This window comes from Pecten maximus, chromosome 16 (genome assembly GCF_902652985.1).
Source record: "Pecten maximus chromosome 16, xPecMax1.1, whole genome shotgun sequence".
Classification (NCBI taxonomy): Eukaryota; Metazoa; Mollusca; class Bivalvia; order Pectinida; family Pectinidae; genus Pecten; species Pecten maximus.
Genome location: NC_047030.1, coordinates 16251354 through 16262161, shown reverse-complemented (window position 1 = coordinate 16262161; position 10808 = coordinate 16251354). Strand labels below are relative to the sequence as shown.

Sequence of the window (10808 nt, the reverse complement as noted above, 5' to 3'; positions counted from 1 at the left end):
AGTTTTCGACATTCACGTCGTTGAAAGCACCATGGTCCCCATTCGTTCGTTGTTTTTAATACATAAGTGAATTCACATCGAGCACTTAACTGATCATGAAAAGGTCCATGAAAATTTAACATGAAGAAAAGGGGATAAAGAAATAATACAAATGACTGACTCTGTATTTTGCTGTTTTCGATTGTAATAAATGATCGCTTATCAGTTTAGTGTACATAAAGTTAAAACTAGTTTCAACCTGAAATTTCGCCATTTCTATGATTTCATTTCTATGATTTTGTAGATTATCTTACACCGTCTACGGTGTCATTTGTCCTTACCTTCTTGAAGATGACGGAGGCGTCGTCCTCCACCTCACCGACAGCACTGTCTGGTCGTCGTCTCTTGCGCTATAAAAAAAGAATCGCAATGAAAAAACCGACTATCAATGAAGCACTGAGTAGGACAATAATTTAAATTGAATGTATCCGTCCACAGTTGTCATATTGACAAATTCATATTCATTTTTGTGGGTTCGTATATATCAATGACTTGAGCTTGTAGAAATTTTAATTTACATACGTTGTTGTCAGGTCCCTCTTCCTCCTTAGCTTCCTCCCTAGCTTCCTCTCTAGCTTCTTCCATCTCCTCCTCAGTCGGCTGATATTCCTCTTCCTCTTCGCTTTCTGCATGACAAAGTGGATTATATTAATTTACCGTAGCAATCAGTAATTAGCGTCAAATACCAGAGTAAATTCATCATGTCTTAAAAAGTTTTTGTGCTCATCTTTCAATTGATTAAACAGCAATATCGAAATAAAACAGCTTGGATTCCTACTAGCATTGAAAAATGAATATAGGGAAAGACCACGTTTTGGCAAAACTTACCCATTTCTTGCCGTTGTTCGTCTTCGCTCTGAATATGGAATATAAGTAAATTTCACAGATAATTACAGATAACTCGTCAGTTGAATTTCATTGATAATTAAAACAAAAACAGTTGATTTCAGGACCATTTACAATCCTACATTTGTTGTGTTGTGTCACAAAAGTGTCATCAATGACCAATCATTGCAATAGATAGCTTCATTTCACAAACCGTCACTTTCCAAACTTACGTCTTCCTTCTCTGTGCCTCCTCTCCTTTCTAGAAGCATTTTAGTCTGCTGAAATGACAAGTTAAATGCTCGCCAGTTGAAAATATATCTGTATTATCATGGACTTTGTGAATATTGCATTAGATGTTTTGAATATTTCTATATGTTACGACTGATAGTAATATTTCCTATCTGTACCAAACTTACTTCCTTTAGCTTTCTCCTCATGAAACCATTCCCCTCCTGCTCCTCTGTCCTCACTTCCTCCTGCTCCTCCTCTGTCCTCACTTCCTCCTCCTCTGCCCTCAGTTCCTCCTGCTCCTCCTCTGTCCTCACATCCTCCTGCTCCTCTATCCTCAGTTCCTCCTCCTCTGTCCTCACATCCTCCTGCTCCTCTGTCCTCACTTCCTCCTGCATCTGCTAAAATATCATGTAAAATTTCCATGCACAATCAAAAGGAAAATCAAACATTTCATTGATAATGACAAAATATCTCGTCAGTTGAATTAAGGGCTAGTTATGATCCTACTTCAAGAGACTTGTAGAGGTGACATCGGCTACCATTTAAATCCGACGCGTCCTATTTTTTTTCTAAACTCACCTTCCTTGCCGCTTTCTTTCTCTCTTTCATCTCCGTCCTCTTCCTATATTTCTCCCTTTTCTTCGCCACCTCCTCTTCCTCAGTTCCTGCCCTGCAGGTAGGGCGTAAGAATTGTACCTGCTGCCCCCATTGCATGATCGTAAGAGGCGACTAAACTTGGGATCTTATCTTTTCTCTTCTTTCTAAACAACTTTCTTCTTCCTAATGTCTCCCTTGACAATGCCCGACTTTTGGCCTTTAGTTGAGCGTTCGCCCCTGTGAGGAAGGGTTTGGGTTCTGTACCCCTGACCGGGACATACCAGAGTCTTTAAAAATGGTAGTTGCTGCTCCTGCTTAGCGCTCAGCAAATAAGGAGTGGGGCGACTGGTTCGCCCGTTGTCAGTATAATGTGACCGGGTGGGGTGTGCTGCTGGGTGTCTTCGGCAGTATGCTTCAGTGAGGTAGCACTCTAAATCGCCAAAAGATCCGGCCTATCACAAGGAGACTTAACACGAACATACCGCAGCCTCCCAAAACACACATACGCACTCGCTACACGCATACACGTCGCACGCACGGAAGGCCGTCCTTAAATGACCTTAGCGGTTAATAGGACGTTAAACAAAATAAACCAAACCAAACCAAATTCCTCAGTTCTTCTTCTCTGCTTCCTTTTTCTCTCCCGCTCTCCTTTTCCTTCAGCTTTCCTCTACTTCTTCTCTTCTGCCTATATATATACAAATGCATATGTGCTTATATGCTTAAGGCATATCAATAAAACTATTCAAATTCACCGTCGTTAGAGCTTGATATGCTAAGGCGTCTTATAACTCGTCTAATTAAGTGCAAGCTTGGTGAAACACTGGGCTCAATGAACGTGCCTTTATATGTCTCTGGTCGAAAATATATATCCAATTTATTCATTAAGACCACAGTATTTTTTATTTTTGATCACTTTTTTTCAATGTGGAATTCGTTCCTGCTCTCCTTTCAACCATCGTCTATTTCACCACTTACCTTTCTCTTCCTCTCCTTTTCCTCCTCCCCTTTCGCCTTCTTAAGTTTCTCCTCCTCTTTCTCGACCTATATACAAACGCACATATATATTGATCATGACTAACCGCAGGATGCTTAAGCCATGCAGATACAACTATGCAAATTAAATATATATCCGATTCATAAAAACCACAGTATATTTTAATTTTCATCACTTGTTAATGACATGGAATTCTTTCCTGCTTTCCTTTCAAATATCGTCTATTTCACTACTTACCTTTCTTCTCCTATTTTCCTCCTCCTCTTCCTCCGCTATCTCTTTCAGCATGTCATTCAACAACTGAAATTATAAGAAAACGAATACATATGGGTCTTCGATTTCCATTGTTCCTTTGTTCTTAGCATCACTGACAAGTCCTAAAAGGAAAGGGCTGAATGGTGCTATATCATTTTCCAAAAAATAGCACAATTACTTTAAGCATGAAATTTGGTAAAAAGTGCTTACATCTTTAAAAATATCTTTTCTTCTCATTCTGTTTTGCTACACGTCTCTCCTTTTGTTTCTTTTCTTGTTCCTCTCTAATCTTGTCCTTCCTGATTACTTCCTGCGTTTGCTTTTCGTATTCTGCTTCCCTCTTTTCATCTCTACGCCTTCTCTGTTCAGCTTTCCTTTTATTTTGTGCTATCACTCTTTCGGTTTCCTCCTTTTTCCTCCTCAGCTCCACCTCCTCCTTCCGTCCCTCCAGTTCTCTCATCTCTCTTTCCGCAATAGGTAAATATTTGATAAACCTACATATGTTTATTGCTATTCCATGAAAACTACTGAATTGTGACAAGCTGAATTTGACCACTTACAGGCAATAAAGTTACGATAACCGAAATTTTAGGGAACTATTAGAAAATAAATTGGATCTGATTCCTAGAGGAACTTACCTCCCTCCTCCTCCTCTCCACTATTATGTAATGTCCTTCCTGCAAATCAATTGAAAAAGAAATGAGTTGACATTCTACAGTGATTTAATTTAGTTAAACTTTATCCTTTATATGGGACACACGGGCACTGTGCCATTATATGGGACAGAACGGTGCACCGTGCCTTTATATGGGACAGACCGGTGCACCGTGCCTTTATATGCGACACACAGGGGCACCGTGCCATTATATGGGACAGACCGGTGCACCGTGCCTTTAAATGCGACACACAGGGGCACCGTGCCATTATATGGGACAGACCGGTGCACCGTGCCTTTATATGGGACAGACCGGTGCACCGTGCCTTTAAATGGGACAGACCGGTGCACCGTGCCTTTATATGGGACACACAGGGGCACCGTGCTTTTATATGGGACATACCGTTGCACCGTGCCTTTATATGGGACACACAGGGGCACCGTGCTTTTATATGGGACAGACCGTTGCACCGTGCCTTTATATGGGACAGACCGGTGCACCGTGCCTTTATGTGGGACAGACAGGGGCACAGTGTCTTTATATGGGGCAGACAGGTGCACCGTGCCTTTAGATGGGACACACAGGTGCACCGTGCCTTTATGTGGGACAGACAGGGGCACGGTGCCTTTATGTGGGACAGACAGGTGCACCGTGCCTTTATGTGGGACAGACATGTGCACCATGCCATTATATGGGACACCAAGGTGCACCGTGCCTTTGTGGGACAGACATGTGCACTGTGCCATTATATGGGACACCAAGTTGCATCGTGTCTTTATATGGGACAGACACTTACGTTTCTTTCTACATAATCATTTTCAGTTATGGATGTTGAGGGGCGTTAACTCAACTGACGGTCAAATGTAAGGCAGCGTCAACATAGGAAGAACGTTAAAATCATCATATCCCAAATTTAGTCACCTCTTACGATCATGCAATGGGGCAGCAGGTACAATATATCAACAAATTGAACGTTTGGTCAAATCAACCAGATGATCAATACAAACCCTCTTTGCCTCATGTTATAGACTTTAGTATTTCTCGGTCAGAGGGCAAAATCAAAGCCTTCCTTGTAGAGGCAAACGCTCAACTATATGCCAAAAGTGAGGCATTGTCACGAGTTATTCAAAAAGAAAAGATGATATCCCAAATTTAGTCGCCTATATCCTCATTTCAGGGGAGATGGAGTGTCGCCTTGTCAATTTTTTTCTTCATTGTCTTTGCAGAGGTAAAGTTGATATCTGGAAAAGTTGTATATTTAACTTTCCGGACAGTAGAAGGAAGTAAGTACTCTTGAAAATCTATCTTGCATTATCGTATCTATAAAGTGACTTCAACAACAAAAATATTGCTGCTACATGGGAACAAATTTCACTCGGCCTGGTATACAAGTGCAATGTAATGATTCCGCCTTTCTTTGAGAAAACCCATGGGTGAAGCAATGATCATTTGACCTCTGACAGTCTGTGGATGACGAACTCGTGTGATAAACACGCACTTTTGATGACTTTCGAATGTCTTGGACCCTATCGCATACAAAATAGTTATAGACCCCCAGAGACTTCAGTTTAGCTAGTGTGTGTACACACACTATTCATCAATCAGATAATAATGTCCGGGTAGTATCTAGTAAAGCACTATCATCGTCTACTGACCAATCGTCATGTTCCAGCTTATATGTATAAACGTCATCAATCACTTCTGTATGTATCTGGCCTTGTAAACCCTAGTGTTCCCATATACACAACCTTCATTTACTGGCAGTGTTTGATCCATAAAAAAGGAATTCCCGACCTCCCTCAAATCAAAACTGTTTCCCAGGTGTGGTCCATAAAATTGGATTCGAATATTCAAATCAAAGCATTACGTGCCCAAAATGGTTGGAATGTCATATATTAAGTAGCAGTCTGCCTAAGAATCATGCAGGGGGTGATTCATGACATGTCACAGATTCAGTTTTTTTTAGATCCTATATGTATATCACTAAGATGTATTGAAGAAAACACCTTTTATGTTATGAAAATGTGCTTGTTGCCATGGTAACCATGGAATATAGATTTCCATGGTAATTTGCATGAAAATGCAACAAAAATGTGTGATTATTTGAAATAAAAATTCTTTCCTTTAGGTAATGATATGATCAATTATTTTATTGTTTTGTGTAAATGTGCAACATAGAGTTTTGAACAAAATATCTAACTTAGAAAAAAAACAATATTGGTTGCCATGGAAACTGCATAGGAATACATGCAAAAATTCCAAAGTTCATTTATGAAAAAAAAAGAGTTTTTTAAAATGAGTTTATCATCAATAACCAGATCAATAAAGAAAAACTATTGATATATTTAGAAAGAGGACATATCAAATAATAAGAAAATAGCAAAACACCCGTGGGATTTTAAAAAACAAATTTTTTACAGAGCATTCAAAATTGCAAAATTTTGAATTTTTTTTATTGGCATTTGGCAGAGTTTTCACTATTGTTATTTAGTAGGCAAGGCCAACAGTGCATATCATGTTAAAAATTTGATAGAATTTTCAATCATCCTTGCTTATAATATGATTATGATTACCATTCAGAATACAAATCTTAAAGATATACAAGAGACAGTATTCTAAGAGTTTTATGGTGATTGTTGCTATGGTAACCATATATATGTAAATGGTACATAAAACAAATAAAAAGGATAGTTAATTTTTTTTTTTGATATGTTTAATCACATCAAAGGGCCATTATCAATTTATTGTCATTGTATTTGAGACAGATTAACCTTATTTATTAATAATTAGTTGTTTTTCAGATATATGCTTGATTTTTAATCATGATTAACACATAGATGTGCATTTTATATAACATTTGAAAAATACTGACTCAATATGATCTTTCAAATTAAGCATGGTGCTTTTCAATCAATATGTTTGTTACATATATATAATTACTATTACCATCATAACAACAAATAAAAGCAAACACTATCATTATCATTATGTACATGAGCATGTATTTAACCAGAAAGAGAGGTGTTTAGTTCTCTGTTACTATGGCAACCATGTGTAAACAATGTACTCCAATATACTTTTTGAAGAAGCTGTTTTAGAGTATGTTCCATGATCAGGCAAATCAATGAGCTGTGTATTTTAATATATTTACACACCAGGTAACGTACATCTCACACCAGGTAACTTATCTCGCAATATGTAACGTACATCTCACACCAGGTAACATATCTCGCACCATGTAACGTACATCTCACACCAGGTAACTTATCTCGCACTATGTAACGTACATCTCACACCAGGTAAAAACATATCTCGCATCATGTAATGTACATCTCACACCAGGTAACATATCTCGCACTATGTAACGTACATCTCACACCAGGTAAAAACATATCTCGCATCATGTAATGTACATCTCACACCAGGTAACATATCTCGCACTATGTAACGTACATCTCACACCAGGTAAAAACATATCTCGCATCATGTAATGTACATCTCACACCAGGTAACATATCTTGCACCATGTAACGTACATCTCACACCAGGTAACATATCTCGCATCATGTAATGTACATCTCACACCAGGTAACATATCTCACACCATGTAACGTACATCTCACACCAGGTAACATATCTCACACCATGTAACTTAACCAAGTCTTACATCTCACATGATGTAAATTACTAACATCTCATAATCTCACACCAGGTAGCATATGTCATGTCGTGTAACTTACATCTCACACGTTTGTATTAATGAATTACATGTGCTCTATCTCGTCTCTCAACTCTTTCTCCTCTAATGCCTGTAAAACTGCATCCAGCTGGGTATCATCTATCTCAATGTTTTCGCCTTTTCCCTGTCCTCTTTTTCGGGAAAGTACTGTTAACCTAGAGAAATATGCAGCAATTTGCGAAGGTTGTAGGCGCTCTGTTGCCTTGAATAACAAGTGGCCATTGGAATCCCTAATGGATTTCATTTTTCTGGATACATCTATAGCATTTGACTTGATGTTGGTTTGTTCCCCTTCCTCATATATATCTGTTGGGTACTTTTTGATCGCCTCAGAATATCTAGCAACCTTCCTGTTCTTCTTCATTGCCCATCCAATTGAAACAGTTGCTATAGTTTCATTTGTCTGACATAGGCTTAATTTTAGTTCATCATCATCTGGCTTTGCTGGTAATGTATCTTTCAAAAGGGAATTGCATTTTTCAACCCACTTCAATCTGATTTCATCATAAGTAGACTTTTTTTGCAGACTGTATACATGTTTCCCTGTAAATAGGTGATTGTCTAAACCATTGGTTGTCTGAAACATTTTCTCACATCCTGGCTCAGTACAAAAAAACACATTACTGTTCTCTGGCTCAGCTGCACATTCAGATGTATCACTAACTAAAGGGCTTGTACTAGGTGGTACAGATGTTTGAGGTTGTGTAATTTTACCCATGGAATTTTGAGGTTTTTTTGAAATCTTCCTCTATCCGGATACTTGTGGTGGCCTGTTGACAATTTCCCATGTTTTGGAAAGTAGTTAATGGCACTGCATTTCCCTCGCCAATTCTATAATATCTAAAAAATCTGATGCTGTCATCTTCAAAACAGATATTGTTGAAACTTGTCACACCTTTGATCTTGTGGGCAGTAAGGGTTTGGTTCCTTGTATCTACAGAGGCTACAGCTGCCTGACATCCTGAAAATATGTACAAATTACGTATACTATACTATATACAGTTGTATGCGAATTGGGTATTTTTTTTAAAGATATCTACTTGCATAAAACTTGCCATGAAACAAGTGCATGGTTTCAATGTTAACCTATTGATTTACTTCATTATGATGTACTGCGTGCAGTAATAGGCATTGACAATTAATCAAATTTCCGAATGATCAAAATTAAGCATTTAGTTTAAAATGTGGCTTAAATATTTAATGATATGCATTGTTCATGCTTTTTCAACAACCATCTTCTATGATGGATTAGTAGTTACTTACTAAATACTACTCTTAAATTGTCATGATACTAAAGAAATCAATGATACAGGGCCATAGCTTGCATAGTATTTAGTATAGTGGTATAAACAGCAAATTATATTACAATGAAGATTCTTGATCATTTCATTAGGATGGAAAGAAAAAATCTGTTATGTAATCACTGCAATCAGAATCTTTACTGAATTATTATATTCCACCTAAGATTGTTACCTACACTAATGTATAAATTAAGTTTCAGAATGGTATTTTGTCAAACAAGACAGTGACAAAAACAGTGTTATCTCAATATGACTGTCGGGACTTTTTGCCTACCTACTACACCTGATCCAGAGTCAATTGCTTCCTTCATATCTGAAGCTGATGTCACATTGTGTCCTGATGCTGCATAGACTTTGATCTTTGCTCTCATATGTGCAATCTTACAATCACAGTAGGATTTTCCTGCTTGGGCTTCACTATAATCAAATCTTCTGATTTTCACACCTGAAATTACAAAATACAATTCTTAAGACATCCATGATTTAAATAGTAAAGGTTCATGAATGCAAAATAAAGACTTTGTAATCCCAGTGGGAAACAGTCAAACCAGTGAAATTCAGGAAGAATGTGAGCTACAACAGAGATATATGTTTAGATTCACAGTTGTTATTTTTTATCAATGTTTGTGAATTTGAAAATCATTGAATCTTATTCAGAAGATAATTCTATGTTAAACTGATAACATTTTTTTTTGTTTTTGCTTTCCTTAAATATTGAATTGATACATAATAATATCTATATATACATATATATTAAATATATATATATATTATATACATGTCTTGTAATACCTGTTCTTCTGCTAACACCATTGAGTGCTAACCACATATGTCCACAGTGATAACATCCAGCATTGTCACTTCTTAAGAAGGCCTCAGTTAAACATGAACGCTCCTTCTTCAATGTTGTCAACACATTCTCCAACACCGAGCATACAGAAAACCAATCCTGCTTTGTTCCATCACAAATATGGGTGTAGGATTTATGCTGAATATAGAAATTAGCACAAGGATTACATATACATTTGATTAATTACTTAATCCAATAAAATAATTTCTGGTTATTTAGATGTTTTTTTGTGGTGTTCTGTGAACAAATGTACCCTGTTAATTAAAAAAAGTAAAAGTCATTATACCTATACATTTCATTATTATTATTATTTTGGATTTGATTAACCCAATAGTAAACAAAACTAAAAATCTAAAGATTTTTCATTTAAAAAATTAGCTACTGTATGAAAAAAGTACATTTCTTGCATGTAAAGATGATGTAACCATAAACTTTTAATTGTACTTTGAAAATAATTACCTTTAAATCTCCATTGTCATCCTTGAAAACACTCACTGTCACATGCCAATTGATTCCTTTCTGGGCAAACCAGTCACTTTGTTTTTCCCGAAAATGTAGGGGGAGAAATTTCATGGCCCAATCTAGGATCAAAAGAGTTTGATTTTGTTCTAGATGTTCTAGCATATCAGTTCTGCACAAATCCTGGTTGACTATTCGGACTATGTGAGCTTTCCAGGCTTCAACTGATGCTACATGTACATCCAGTTCTGTAATTAATTCAGTTGCTTCCTCACAAATAGATTCAAAGACTGTATTGATGTACTGTCTAAGATCAGTTGTAACTTCTTTGAAAAGTTGACAACGGTCACATTCCAATTGGTGCTGATGGTTGCATGTGTTTTTGAATGAAGCATCCAAAGGATCACTTAAGGCATATGCAATACAGTGGTCAGCACAACTGGACGATTGGGTTACATGCACCTTAAAATCAGTTTTCAGATACACTTTGCTGGCAGTTAGTTTTGAAATAAAGTTTTTTGTCATCTCCTTTGTAATCTGTCCTTTTAATTCCAGCTGTTCAACCAAATGGATTATACTGTCAATGGCATCATGACCATCTGCTGTAATGTTGTCCAGCCCCTTCAAACTTTTGCGTTTTGATGCAGCACATGCATTCAAAATTTTATAAAGTGTAGCATTTGAAAGTGGTTCAAAGCCTGTTTCAACACAGTATGTGGTATACATTTTAATTATAGCGGAGTGGCATGCTGTCCGAACAACATCAGGAATTGTGATAGTTTCACCAGACTCTAGTTTGACATTCCTTGTTCCATATGAAACAACCTGGTGTAGTGTTGGATTCCAAAAGAAATTA

At 37.2% G+C, this 10808-nt stretch overlaps 2 protein-coding genes across 2 annotated transcripts in view; both read right to left on the bottom strand.

The window, feature by feature from the left end:
• LOC117344674 (vicilin-like seed storage protein At2g18540) overlaps window positions 1-4349 on the bottom strand; it is a 5608-nt gene extending 1259 nt beyond the window's left edge. Inside the window, exons 1-10 of the mRNA XM_033907501.1 lie at window positions 4006-4349; window positions 3198-3441; window positions 2930-2992; window positions 2674-2739; window positions 2370-2383; window positions 1678-1768; window positions 1284-1496; window positions 868-895; window positions 562-665; window positions 321-389 (exon numbers count right to left, since the gene is read on the bottom strand). Of these exons, the coding sequence (XP_033763392.1) occupies window positions 321-389; window positions 562-665; window positions 868-895; window positions 1284-1496; window positions 1678-1768; window positions 2370-2383; window positions 2674-2739; window positions 2930-2992; window positions 3198-3441; window positions 4006-4349 (1236 nt within the window). The remainder of the gene's footprint in view (window positions 1-320; window positions 390-561; window positions 666-867; window positions 896-1283; window positions 1497-1677; window positions 1769-2369; window positions 2384-2673; window positions 2740-2929; window positions 2993-3197; window positions 3442-4005) is intronic.
• A 3703-nt stretch (window positions 4350-8052) lies between these two features.
• LOC117344673 lies at window positions 8053-10803 on the bottom strand. The gene is made up of 4 exons (XM_033907500.1): window positions 9953-10803; window positions 9436-9631; window positions 8918-9088; window positions 8053-8303 (listed from the first exon to the last, which is right to left on the bottom strand). Exons 1-4 carry the CDS (start codon window positions 10676-10678, stop codon window positions 8053-8055), a joined length of 1344 nt encoding a protein of 447 aa, XP_033763391.1. The 5' UTR covers window positions 10679-10803.
• Between the last annotated feature and the right edge of the window lie 5 nt (window positions 10804-10808).

Coding starts and splice junctions, on each gene's coding strand:
- LOC117344673 (XM_033907500.1), bottom strand. CDS start 10,678: ATGTATACCACATACTGTGTTGAAACAGGCTTTGAACCACTTTCAAAT. Junction 9,632..9,952: donor ATGACAATGGAGATTTAAAG/GTAATTATTTTC, acceptor TTCTATATTCAG/CATAAATCCTACACCCATAT. Junction 9,089..9,435: donor TGGTGTTAGCAGAAGAACAG/GTATTACAAGAC, acceptor TTGTAATTTCAG/GTGTGAAAATCAGAAGATTT.